This window comes from Anopheles merus, chromosome 2L, assembly GCF_017562075.2.
Source record: "Anopheles merus strain MAF chromosome 2L, AmerM5.1, whole genome shotgun sequence".
Taxonomy (NCBI): domain Eukaryota; kingdom Metazoa; phylum Arthropoda; class Insecta; order Diptera; family Culicidae; genus Anopheles; species Anopheles merus.
Window position 1 is genome coordinate 42,373,269 of NC_054083.1, and position 13,193 is coordinate 42,386,461.

Here is a 13,193-nt window from a genome sequence, read left to right on the forward strand (position 1 = left end):
AAATCAAAACGGATACATAGCATTATGCACATACTAGTGGTGGGTGGTAGGCACTAAGAGGTTGGTTGTTGTTGGAGAGAGAGAGAGAAAGGGGGGGGGGGGGGGGAGGAGGGAATATTGAACGCAAAACAAACGCAAAACAATACAGCACGACACTTATATGTAGTGTAGGTTAGATAGTTTTTACAACACAAACACACGCACACACACAGACATTGAATTTTGTTGGCTGTAGGGGAGGTGAACGGGGGGGGGGGGGATGGTGGTGGTCGGTGGGCAAAAAGGATGTCGTGAAATTAATGCACATCAAAAGGGGTGGTTGGTGGTTGCACACGGTTCTACAAAGAATGCTTGTGTATTAGAGCTACATATCGATCGTTTCGTTTGCGTAAGAAGATCGGTTTGGGGGGTTTGGGGGACACAGGTGAGGAGCACAGGTGGTGTGGTGAGCAAAGCATGATTTACTGTAGTGGGGGGAAGGAACATTTGCGGGTGTTGTCATGTGTGTAAGCAGTTGGTTTTTGGGTACAGTTTTTGTAAGACACACAGATATCTAGCGTGAGACCATTACTCTTCTTCAGAGAATTGTGGACTGATAAACAATATGCGTAGTAAGACGTAGTGTAGGCACTGTTAATAAACGTTTATGAATGCGGTATAGAAATAGTAATACATCTTCAATGCTGAAGTAAGACGAGAGATATGAATTAGAGAGAAAAAAAATGAACAAGTACAATGATAACGATACACAGAGGAAGGATGTTTAAAAGACTGAAATCTTATTGTAAGATACAATAAGCGTACTGGCGCAAACGAAGCAAATAGGGATGAACAGGAATAGTAAATATAGTAAAGATGCGAAACAAATAAAAACAAAAATGCAGTAAAGTTTTTGATGCAGTACGTATTCGATGTGTGTGTGAAATTGGAATAATCGGGAGAAATTGGAAAGGGAAAAAGATAAATTATATGAATGAGAGTAGTCACAAAAAAAAAACACAGAGAAAAGAGAGTGGTTGTTAGAGAGCGAGAGAGAGAGAGAGAAAGAGAGAGGGAGAGAGACAAAGACAGTCCAGAAATATGGTGGATGTAGTAATATCTCTCGTAGACGGCGCTTCCGCGGGGATTGGTATGATACAACTTATCTTATGCCTTCCTGGTGTAATAAAACACAAACTTACACGCACACCGTTAACCGATTACACTATGCATATAAATATATAGATAATATATAGCGAGGTCGATATAAGTACGTTACAAATATCAAACAAAATACAAGGAAACTCACACAGAAAATGCTAAAACATGACCCCCATCTTGGAAGGGTTTTTTTTTTGTTAAAGATCGGTAAAGAATATCGCTTTCGCAAAAAAAAGGTACAACAACAAAAAAACACAAAAACGCACGTAAAAATACTTTGATTTCGGTCGTTTCACGAAACGTTTCCGATAAACTTAAATGTACAATGTAAAATTGAAACAAAAACGAAACAGGAACGAACAGTCGTTTGCCGCTAGTTTTGAGTACCAGGTTTTGAGCTGGATTTGAATCAATACAGTACAACCAGGGAGTGGGGGGGGGGGGGGGGGGGGGTTGGGAGTGGAAACAACAATTTGCGGTACGATTCAAATGCAAGAGGAAATGTTCTGCATCTCGCTGGGCGAGGGGAATTGGTGGGCTTGTCTGTACCGGCTGCTCAAAGTTGAAGTACTGCACTTTGTCGAGCGTCATTTGCCAGCGCGGTTTGCCCCGAGCGGTTTGATAGAGATTGGGATAACACAGCCAGGGGGGGGGGGGGGGGGGGGGGGGGTGAGTAGTATTGCATAAATCGAGATCGTTGCCTTTCGGTTGATTTTGTATTTTTTTTGCTTTTGGTTATGCACACAGACAGGAGAAACAAAAACAGATACAGTTTGGGAAGTAAAAGAGATAGAGAGAGAGAGAGAGAGAGAGAGAGATAGAGAGTAAAAGAGAGTGAAAAAGAGCTATTCACACGGCTACACGGTTTGTTAAACGGTTCGTTTTTTTTTTGTTCTGTTGCAGTAAAACGAGTTCCGAAGCTCGGATAGAAAAGCGATATTCATAAATCAAGACAAAACGCACACACACACGCACACGCACACGAAAACGCATTCCCGCCAGTAGTCCGCCTTGGTAGGTAGCGTGCCTCGGTCCTTTGTGAGGTGCTGCGGGCGGAGAATGGCGTTCAGGCCCGCCGGTAATGGCGTGGTTTACTGTATCCCCTATTCGTAGGCTCGTGCTCGCTATATTGTTTGTCTTTGTTTTAGTTTGTTTGTTGCATATGACCGACCGCGGAATACCTTTCATGGGCAGTTTTGCGGTAGTAATATTCGGTTGCAGGAGCGTTACGATTGTTTGTCTTTTTTTTGTTTGCTTAAATATTGCTGTATAGTTTACTTAGAATTGGGTTACGTGTTTTAGCGTCAGAGAAATCCTAATCCTACAAAATCCACCACCGAAATAATGCAAGCCACTTGTGGGAAAAGTTAGACACGCGCAGCGGAAACATTAACGAACAAACGAATAAGTAACACATAACAAATAAATCTCTTTCCACGCTGTGGAAGGCAAACATTATATTAAATCACAGCAAACATTTACATTTCGTAAGGGCTTTTTTTTTCAAACAACTGGAATCAGTACTTAAACAGAGCCCGAGTATGGTTTTACAACAATGTACTCAACTATAATAGTTAAAACTTGCATTTGTAGTCTATTTGAGTTGATATATCCGAGCGTAGCGGAGATTGTTCTAATCGATATGCTCAGTTTTGCTTGGCAATGTAGTATGAAACGAATCTAAAAGTAACATTTATGGTATGGTTTATTGTTTTTTTTTGTTAGTAAAAAAATACCTAGTAATTATTCTGCAATCGATCACGTCATGTTGTGATTGTAAATTGCATAGCAATGACGACCGTTTTAACAAGGAATAGAGTTGTCAGTCAATTTTGTCTAGCAATTCAAGTTCAATGTCAATTTTACTGCGTAAACATTGAAACATTAAAAAATACGCTACCTTTCTTTCTGGTGATACAAGATAAAGTAATACAATTAAAGACTTTCAAATGATTTTTTACTCAATTGTTCATTACAGATCATTGTTTCAAACATACGGGATAGTTAATATTCATTTAAAATTACAAAAAAAAAAGAAAATTGCTAGACAAAACATCCTTTTTTTTTGCAAAAACAAGGAACGATTCATGAAACATACAGAAATGTAAAACTGTCAAGCGTATCTGTACATTTACAGATAGAGAGTTACGGCCACAGCAACAGCAAAATCGAAAGCGTGTGGCGCTTCAACCCTTGCTGGGCCTTTCCCTGGCACGGTAGCGCGAAGTGGGATCGACTGCACGCGCACATATATTGGAATTGAGCAATAAACATGTTGAGGGAATAAACAGGAACCAAAAATATCGACGACAAATTCCGTCCAGTCACGCGGCATGACGCTGTGCGGCAACACCGGCAAAATCGCTCGCAAAACAACGAAGGAGAGACAATGAAAACGAACATCACACATAGAGAAACACAACACATACACACACGGTCAAACGGCGGCGCTCAGTTTTGTTTTATTGGGTAGCCAAAGCCAAGGGGCTGTGGCAACACAGGGGAAAGAAGAAGAAAAATAAAAAATGGCGGGAAAAAGCTGAAGAAATGGTTTGATGGAAACCGGTATTCCGGTTGGCCGGAGAACGCGAGCGGAAAAAAGCGGATGTGGTGGCGCGCGCGGTACTGATGGCGGTGTGTATACATGTATGTTCGATGGACCGTTGGTGATGGCGATGGCGATGATGGTGATGATGATGATGATGTTTGATAGATATAGTCAGATGTATCAGAAACAGATAGAAAAGGTTAAAATGGAGCGCAAAGGATTAAATATGCTTACAGCGTTCTATGCGGGAATGGGAAAGGGGAGGGGGGCAAAAGTGGTTCGCAAAATCAGGCATCGGGACAGAGGTCAGAGCAGAAGGATTCGTTATGTGTGTGTATATATATATATGTATTTATATATATTTATATTTATATGGCATTTTACGATTACGAAACATGCATGCACACAACCGGCGTATTCAGGGTTGTGAGACGCAAAACAAGGAAAACCACAAAACCAAAAACGAACCGAACGGATGGCAAGAACGGCTGAAGAGAACGGGGTGGGTTGTGGGCAGGGGGCGAATGAGCGGTAAGAGTTGTTTAGCGAAGAGCTAACGTATCCTTCCGGTTCATGGTCGATCGAGCCGAGCAGAGTGAAGGGGAAAGTGGGCGCGCGCGCACACTCGATGGGAAGCGAAACACGCAGCGCGAAACTGACGGACAACACGAGATTGTCCTGTCAGCTTGAAACCATGTTCGTAACGTTTCCGTTTAATATTCTCCACCCCATCCCCCTCTCCCACCTTCCCCATGCTGTATGTGTGTTCTGTGTATTATTGTGTGTGTGTGTGCCGGTTGTGTAAGTGTGTGCTACTGTTCTGAGTGTGGGGGAGGGAGCGTCATGGGGGGGCTATATTTTCCATCGCGGCTCTGGTTGGATCCTTGGAATTGATTCGCAGAAATTAAGACTTTCTTTTTTTTTCTTAACCGCTTTATTAACGAACTGCTTAAGCGCTTTGGGCACGGGAACCAAAGAGAGCATAAGAAAGAGAGACAGAGAGAGAGCAGATAGATGGAGAAGCGTTTACGGTCCTTTTGAAGGAAGAGACACAGCTGGGTGGCAACGTTGGTGGAAACGAAACGAAATGGAAAATAAGGCACAAATTCAAACAAAACGTAGCTGCACACGCACACGCACACACAAACACACACACATACATACATACGTACATACACACATATTGACAAACTATATAATAGTTATATGTATAGAAATGCAGCTTGGCGGCGCCATTGCCCATCACCCTGTCCGTGTAAGGGAGCAGGTACGCGGTGACATGCAGCCCGAAGTGTCAGTTTGCAAGCACTTTGACAGCTGCCACTGGTATGACATTGCTCTAGTATAGATATAGCAGGCTGCGTTGGTGACTGTATTGTTAGGGGAATTACTTGGGTTTTATCCAAAACCATTTCTGTATGGTGCTCGGATAGCACAGATAGTTCCCGAGTGTGTCAGCAAGAAACAGTCAGTTATCGTACTTCGTTGGAGAACGTTTCTACTAAGTTGTACAGTAATTGAGCAACTGAAGTCTAGTAGGGGAATTTATCTGCTTAAACGGCTAACAATTGGAGTTCAAAAACGTTATGGAAGCGTTAGAAGGAGGTTCGAAACATATAAAATAGCAACACATAGAGAACACAGCCGGAGCTTGGGTACAGTTTCACTGGCAGCAGGTTTGTACCCCTGCACCCCGGCATCTACAGAACTGGCGCCCTATAGTATAGTGCGCAACTAGTACACAGCTGAAGCAGCCACCGAGAAAAGCTTAAATCTCCTTGAATCGGCAAACGGCACACATCGAAGCAAAGCTGCACCCAGGACGCGTGTATATCCTAGGGACAGTGGAAAACAAGGGGAATAGAAAGGGGGGAGCTCCCAGTACATGTGGCAGGCAGGCTCCTTGAACAGTTTCGTCGTTGAACTTTGTTTGTTCTTGGTTGGATGCGTGCGTCCTGGCACGTCAATAGATATATGTTTATACATATGTGTATATATATCAAGCAAACGATAATCAAATACACACTTAGATGCATGTTGTGGTATTTTTGTTTTGTTATCCAGAAAAGAACTAAAACAAAGAAAGATACGTAGTACGGCTAATTGCACACATACAACAACAAACAGCAAAAATAGTAAAGAAGAGATAAAGACAGCGAGAAGAAAGAAATGGAACGGAACGCGCGGCACCGAATGCTTTCAGCACTTTCAAACAATGTTGGGGTGCATCTTCAGGAACACACACACACGCACATACACACGGGGGGACACATACGCACGCACTGCACACTCTCTTTGGCAGGCGGGAGCTCGAGATGCGTTCGGTTACATCGTTTTGCTTTGCCAGCGTGTGCGTGCGTGTGGATGTGTGTGTGGGCGTGTGTGTGTGTGTAAAGGTAGTGAAGCAGTCAGTTTGCTTTTGTGTTTCTCCTTTGGTCTGATTCGTTTATTAGTTCTTAAATATATTTTTTTCCACTAGAATTTTGTTGGATTTATTGGAGCGCATTTTGTTTTGGTTTGCTCGCTAATCGGAAACAATTTAGAGGAGGATGTTTTCTTGGGGGCATATCTTTTTCGGGGGCGGTTGAGGGGGGATTTGTTGTTGTTGTTGTTGTAGTTGTTGATATAGGGGTGGAGGAGGACTCTTAAGAAGTAAAATAAATGCGTTTGCGCATTGTTCTATGTACCATTAGCACTTCCGACACTGAACTGATACTCAGCACATACATGGTAACACCAACCTCCACCGGGGGACCTGGAACAGAGTTTGCAGATTCGAGATGAATTGGATTGATTTTGTTTTGATCTGTTTTTTTTTTTTTTTTTTAAGTAGATTTAGTTTTGGTCTGGTACAAAACGACGGGTTCGATTGAGGTGGAAAAGCTTGAAGAATCAACGACAGAGACATGATGGACATGGGTGAGAAGCGTTCAAGTGAGTTGCGCAGCCTGTTGGAAAAGTATCGGAGGAAAAGCCTGGATATTACCGAGCGACACTGAGAGCGAAGGATTGCGCTGATTTAAATGTAGCAACAGAGGGAAAGAGAAAGAGAGATAGAGAGAAGGTGAACGATAACCAGAAGTTTAATAGAACTAGACAATATCAAAGGATTAAATTGAGATGTAAAAATTTAATGCGCATTGATGACTCTTTGGACAAAGTGAAACCCAGCGAAACGATAGGGAGTATCTAATTAAAACAGTCAAATCACTCGCAGTGATTCTACTATAGACAGCTTAGTTCTTCGGGCTTTCTTTTTTTTATGCCTCCTGCTGGTTTGGGTGGAATAGGCTAGAAACAGGGGATGTTGGATGACCTAAGCAAAAGAAGTATACACTTGAATACATATGAGCGAACTGTGTGCTGGGGTAGATTTGCTATACAGCAGTTGGTGAGGGGGTCCTTCAACTAGAACGGAGCCGTCCGAACATCACATCGCTGGATGGGGTGGGATGATAATGTACGGCAAGACTGATGAATAATCCATTTGGGGAAAAGAACCTCAAGTGTGACGGAACGATCGCATAGCGGAGCGACCTCAGTTTGAGGCCCACAGTGTTGCCAAGTAAAGGAAATATAGATGAATGTTATAGATAAGTCTGGTTTTAAGTTACGGTGGTTTAGGGGATTATTTATGAGTAAAAACATTTACATCTTGAAGAGTTTATAGTAACATAGTGGTTAGTATTAGTTTTAATCTGTTTTAGGCACCAGTTGTGTTGTTGGAGTTTATTCGTTTTTTATTACATTTTTCTATTCAAAATGCACAAACAGCGTATAAAATGAAACGAATGGTAAATAAACTGCCGACCTAATGATTACTAAAGGTAGAGCCTCCACACAAACATATTTGAGAGAAAAAAAAAATATACTCAAAACATTAGAAACACACATCACTATACATCACTGACGTTGCATTCAGCTCAATGAAATAAGACGAACAACATATTTGCATGTGGACGGTGTCAAAGTCATTCGAAAGCGCATTACTTCTGAAAACGCAGTGGTTCTATAGTTAATTGGAAAAATCACACACGCATTACATCGAAGCTCTGTTCTGTACTGCACCATCGCGAAGCCCATCGACGCGTTTGGCTTGCACGGGGGCTGTTTACCATTTCCGTTGGTTTTGGTTTGGAATGCGCCTTGTTTTTTTCGTGTGCGAGTGGGTGTGCGTGCGTTCCGCCACCGAGCGCGCAGTACTATACTTGAATGTTGACGAAGAACTCGCAATGTCGCAATAGGAAAGGAGGATACAGAACTCGCTGACTGTGACAGTTAAGGGAAAACAAAAGAGATATAGAAAGAGAGAAAGAGAGAAAGAAAGAGAGACAGAAAGCGCTGAAAGTAGTCGCTTCTAATGGGAATATTCTGCTTTATCCCGTTGGTAACTGAGGCTAGAAACCAAAACTCGTTGAAAAGTCGCTACCACTTGGTCGGTGAACACTTTTCGCGAGAGCATTGTGGTGCAGGGGCACAAATAACTATTGTCGTCAGAAGGGGGGCACAATGAGGCACCATTATGACACGCTCTAACTGTTAGTATGTTTGTATGAAAATAACATTCCCGGTTGACTTTATTCCCTTTTAAGACTAGTTTGAGGTTTAAGCTTCGTTAGGATGCAAATATCAGTTTGTCAAAAGTGTATCAACCGCTCACCACGTGGTGCCGTGGCATCGTTGCACTTTTTAGGGCTTAAAAGGCAAAGATTAGGAGTGGACAAGTGGAAAATCCACCACTGGAATTGGAAGCGGAGTGGTTTGAACAATTTCCTCAGCAATTCGCCCATGTACAAGCTGTGTGGACAGTGAAAGCTTTGGTTTGAAATGTATATCATAGCAGGGCCCGAAAAGCGTTGCAATGCAAATATCGGGAGCTAGGACATCGTAGAGCCACTTCCGTCCGTAGTCCGTTTTTACTTGTGTGGTTTTGGTTAGGGTTTGGCCGTTCGAACAGGCCCATACTTTGTTCGCAATAGTAGCATAGGGTGTTCCTTGTTTGCGTAGCTGATTCTCTGTTTTGAAGTGAGACGGGTGAGTGTGGCAGATGACAGGATGGTTGTGGTGTATGAGTGGAAGTTTGAGTTAGCTGCCCGTACTTTAAACGGGTCTCGTCATAATAGGGCTGAAATGATCGTTCCGTTTGCGTCAGAGTTTCAGTGGAGAGTGTTGAAAGGGAAACGATTAATGCCGCTTTGAAGAAAGTTTCAAAATATATACGATCTTATTTGAGTATTGAGTAGTTGTACACAATTCTTGGTACAGAAGTGGTCCAATGACTATTTAAGATTTTACATTAGTTTCTACAAGATCACTAACGTGATATTTCAGTACAAAAGTATTTTTGAAAAATTCTAAGCAGCAATAATCCTTTCAACTAACATTTATGCTACGACAAACGTTTCTAGACGCAAGGTATCATATTTTTTCAGTAAGACGAGATGCACAATCATGTTTTATGTTGGTGAGTTTGTGTAAATTTATGATTCAAAAAGAGAGTTTTGCAGATACTGTGTGTTGGTATGCAGATTGGTAAGCAGGACAGGGGTTTTGTGTGTCGGTGTTAGTGTGCTGTGTGGTACAGAATTACAAGACGAACGAAGAAACAAATGTGTACCGTGTGGCTGTGAACAGTAAGAATGTGCGTGTGGAGCGAAAGGGTGTAGAATAAAGACGCAAACAAACAACGATTCTTAACGTGTTCGTTGCTTGTAGGTGTGCTTCGGCTAGCACAACAACTAATGGGTGCTGTTTTTTGTTGTTGCTGGTATTTTGCTTTGGTGTACAAGACTCCGGTTTGGATAAGACAGAGGCTCTAGCAAGTAAAGGGTAGACACAAGAGGAGAATCGTGTGCTTTAGCTAACAATACGAGACAAATACAGTAACATTACTACAAAGGTGTTCAATCACAGATGACTAACAAGATCATCCTTTCGCGCATGTTTCTCCCTACGCCTTGTCGATGCTTTAAGAAGCACAACTCGACAACAACGGGGGCGTTTGTCTCTCTGGACGTATCAGAACAAGCGGCAATTGGGACGAAAACGAAGGCAATTAAAATTTGTAAACGAAACCGAAAGAAAAAGCATCTACGAACATAAACCAAGACAAATGAAGATATCCAACAAATGAAATCAAAAATTTGTTCCGCGATACGATCTTGGATGATCGAGGGACGATCTGGTGGAAGTGTACTTGAAACGTAAACTAGAAAAATATGAGCTATTGTTGTGATAAGTTGGTGAGAAAGGTTCTGTAGAGCAGGGCGCAGAGACGCGCCCACTGTGAAGTTTGTGAAGCGACGGTAAAGAAAACTATATGGTGACGAACGGTTAGTAGGGAGGGGCGAACTATTGATACAACAGACATGGGAAACGAGAAAACGAAAGGGTAAATCAATTGGAGCAAGGATTTCTAAGTATCACAAACAAGGGGGCGGGTTGAGAATATTGCAAACAAAAAATAGCTAAACGCAGCATACACAGTAGTAAACGGAACCAAAACGAAAACGAGTTGTTTTGAGTATACAAAAAAAAACTGTATAGATAGCTTGTTCTACATTCAACATTAGCTCACACTGTGAGTTAAAGGTACGTGGGTTGTTACACGCGACGGCTTCATCAGGGGCTAATCAAACTGTGGCGCTAGTCAAAGTTATTGGTAATCCCCGGGGGCGTAAGTTTTGTGGCGGGGGAAGAAGGTAGTAACACAGGATTGCAGGATGGTGGATGGAGAGAGAGAGAGAGAGAGGGTGAGGGGTTTGGTTTAGGACTCGTTTTTCAGAGCCGGTACTTAGTCATAGTGAATTGTACCATTTTAACTTCAGACAGCGAACTGATAGACAGCACATACATGGTGACTCCCACTTCAACCGGCGGTCCTGAAACACGGATAGTTGTGGTAAGAATAAAAGAACATATTTGATAAACGATATCGCATTAAGAGTAGAAGATTCGTACACGAAGCACCACAAGAAATAATGCACAAACAAACACGGGCACAATGACACACACACACACGAGCGCGCGTTACTGAACAGATGGTCTGTAAGAAAGCTTTGTTGGTCGGGGACGAGGGCTAGTTCGGGACGAGTAGGGGGGGGGGGGGGAGCAATTTATGGAGTTTGAATCTTGGACGGGGGTAGAGCAAAACTGGGAAGAAAACAAACCCAACGAACACGAACACGGCCACGAGACGAAACAAACAACTAAACAATGCAGGCAAAGATGGCGACATGGTATGCTTTTTCGCGCAGTGTTGAAGTACGGCTGGGCAAGGGGGTTTTGGTTTTTTTTATGGCAGCGAGCTGCTCTCTACGCACAATGCGATCCGTTTCGGTATGCTTGGTTGGATCACCTTTTTCCCTACGATCGATACGCTTCCGCGGACCCACGAGAGTGGCAAACCGGTTTCGAGCACAAACATATAGGAATAGGCGCGCACATCGCTTTTTGTTTTTGGCTAACGATTAAACTGATTGAAAGCAATAAAAATACCGCACAAAATGGAAAGAGCTGGAAGTAGAATGTAGGGGAGGGGAAACTTTCCGAAAACCAAAAACCACAATAGAAGAAAGTGTTTTCGTTTTGGTAAAGAATTATGTTGGGATGCAGGTACTGTTTAACGTAAAAGCAATAATCTTGCATAACTACACATACTGATCAGCTGTCTAAAAGATCGCAATTCGCGCGATCTCGATGAAGTATATTGGGGTTGCTTTTTTTACTGTAATACACAAGCCGCCATTTTCTGTACTATGGGAAGGCGCTTGCGCTACAGTAGGAAATCACGCTGGATCAGTAGAAATGTGTTTTTCTTCTTTTCAAACCAATAATAAAAGGAAAGTAAGAGGGGACCACACTGCATGTACGAGCAGGTTATGTTTGGGGTTGAGTGAACGTGAACGTGAACGAATGTTCACAGTTCAATCATCGCGGTTGTCCATCTGCGTCTCAGCACGTTTGTCGCGCTGAACGATTTCACTCACAGGCTTCCTGGGAGCCGTTGCGTCTCGTTTTGAGGAGATGTGAGGAAAGGTTCATTACGAAAGACTACGAAAGACATTCGACAAACGGAAGTAAGCGGCGACGACTCATCAGTTGCATCGATGCGTTTTCGCTTTCAAACGAACACTACAAGATCATAATAGAGAGAGAGAGAGCAGATTATCAAGGAGAAATGGGGAAAAAGGAATAAAAAAATTATAATGAAATACAAACAATGGAAATTGTACGTAGAGCTCTATGCTTTTGACATACACTTGACATGAGGAACGAAAGGATGGATCTACCAAAGGGTGCTCGAGCTGGTGACTGACTGGACACAGCCCGCGCCGTGCACGCGATGGAGGCGCCCAGTACCGTGTAACATATTGAGCTTTCGAGAAAGAGAGATACATCTTTAGTATCGGGTATTTGCTGGCATAGTGCAGAGATGCAGCATTGAAGAGTAGAGTAGTAATGGGGAAAAACAACCACAATCAATATGAAGGTGCCTTCTCCACAGAAGCCACGAAGGTTTTCCCATGTTTTCGGCGCGGCATTGCTGATCGACACCGCAGATGGAGAATTGCCGTGCGACAACATATCGTCGTGTCGTGTAAGTTACAAATGAGTGTGTGTGTGTGTGTGTGTGTGTGGCAAAGAAGCGGTAAAAAATAACACACACACACACCCACATACACTAAAGGGAACACCCGAAAGCAAAACATTTCGCGTGAAAGCGCTCCATCGATTGTACCATGATTGTTTGCCCAAAGGTTTTGTGGCCTGTGTTGTGTGCAACTGTATTTCCGTTTTTTTTGTCCTTCTGCACACTGGCAAACGTCCCAACAGGGCACACCCCTTTTTTGCGTGGAAAATTATTTACTCCCGCAGCGTGCGGTCTCGCAAAACTGGCAGCGAGAGTGGAAGTATGTGACATAATTTAACTGCCGCAGCAATCCAATCCCAGGTACCCAGTAGAGGTCGGAGCGTTTGTGTGACAGTGCATATATATTCACCGGTCGCAAGTGACAGTCGGCACTGCAGTGTGTAGTTTTATGTTAACACACTCACTTGCACACCAACCAGTTGAAACGGGCGGTTAGTGAAGGATGGTAAAAAAAAAGAAAATCGAAAGGAGTCGATAACATTCGGAGCACTTTCCTCCGGCTGTATTTTCCGCCACAAACGAAGCACTTGCAATGCGTGGTACATTCGTACGTACGGGAAGCAAGTAGCGTGGCGGGAGTGTGCAAAACAGAGAAAACATTCAATTGGGAACCACCAGCACCACCGGCTGCAGCATGGTGAGAAACGTTCTGGAAAAGGAAAGAACGCCCAAAAAATGCTGCCCCCAGCCCAAAGCGAAGCTAGAAAGGGGATCCGGGAGAGGATAAATTCCCCTTCCTCTTCCTGGGCTACACGCGGCAGTAGCAGAAAAGCCACGGGAGAAAACAGAAAAATTAATTAAAACAAACACGTTTGCACACACAAACACAGAGGGCTATATAGATGTACCAAA

At 43.1% G+C, this 13,193-nt stretch overlaps 1 protein-coding gene across 10 annotated transcripts in view; it reads right to left on the reverse strand.

Annotated features, from left to right (window-relative positions):
• The window catches only part of LOC121593693 (gamma-aminobutyric acid receptor subunit beta), a 73,829-nt gene that overhangs the window by 37,994 nt on the left and 22,642 nt on the right, over window positions 1-13,193 (reverse strand). For 7 of the 10 annotated variants that reach the window (XM_041916275.1, XM_041916279.1, XM_041916281.1 and 4 more), the window contains exon 4: window positions 10,502-10,569. The exons of 1 other annotated variant lie outside the window; for it this stretch is intronic. In XM_041916275.1, the coding sequence (XP_041772209.1) occupies window positions 10,502-10,569 (68 nt within the window). Of the gene's footprint in view, window positions 1-6,375; window positions 6,444-10,501; window positions 10,570-13,193 lie in introns of all 10 variants that reach the window. 2 more of the 10 variants (XM_041916277.1, XM_041916278.1) reach the window with 1 other exon arrangement.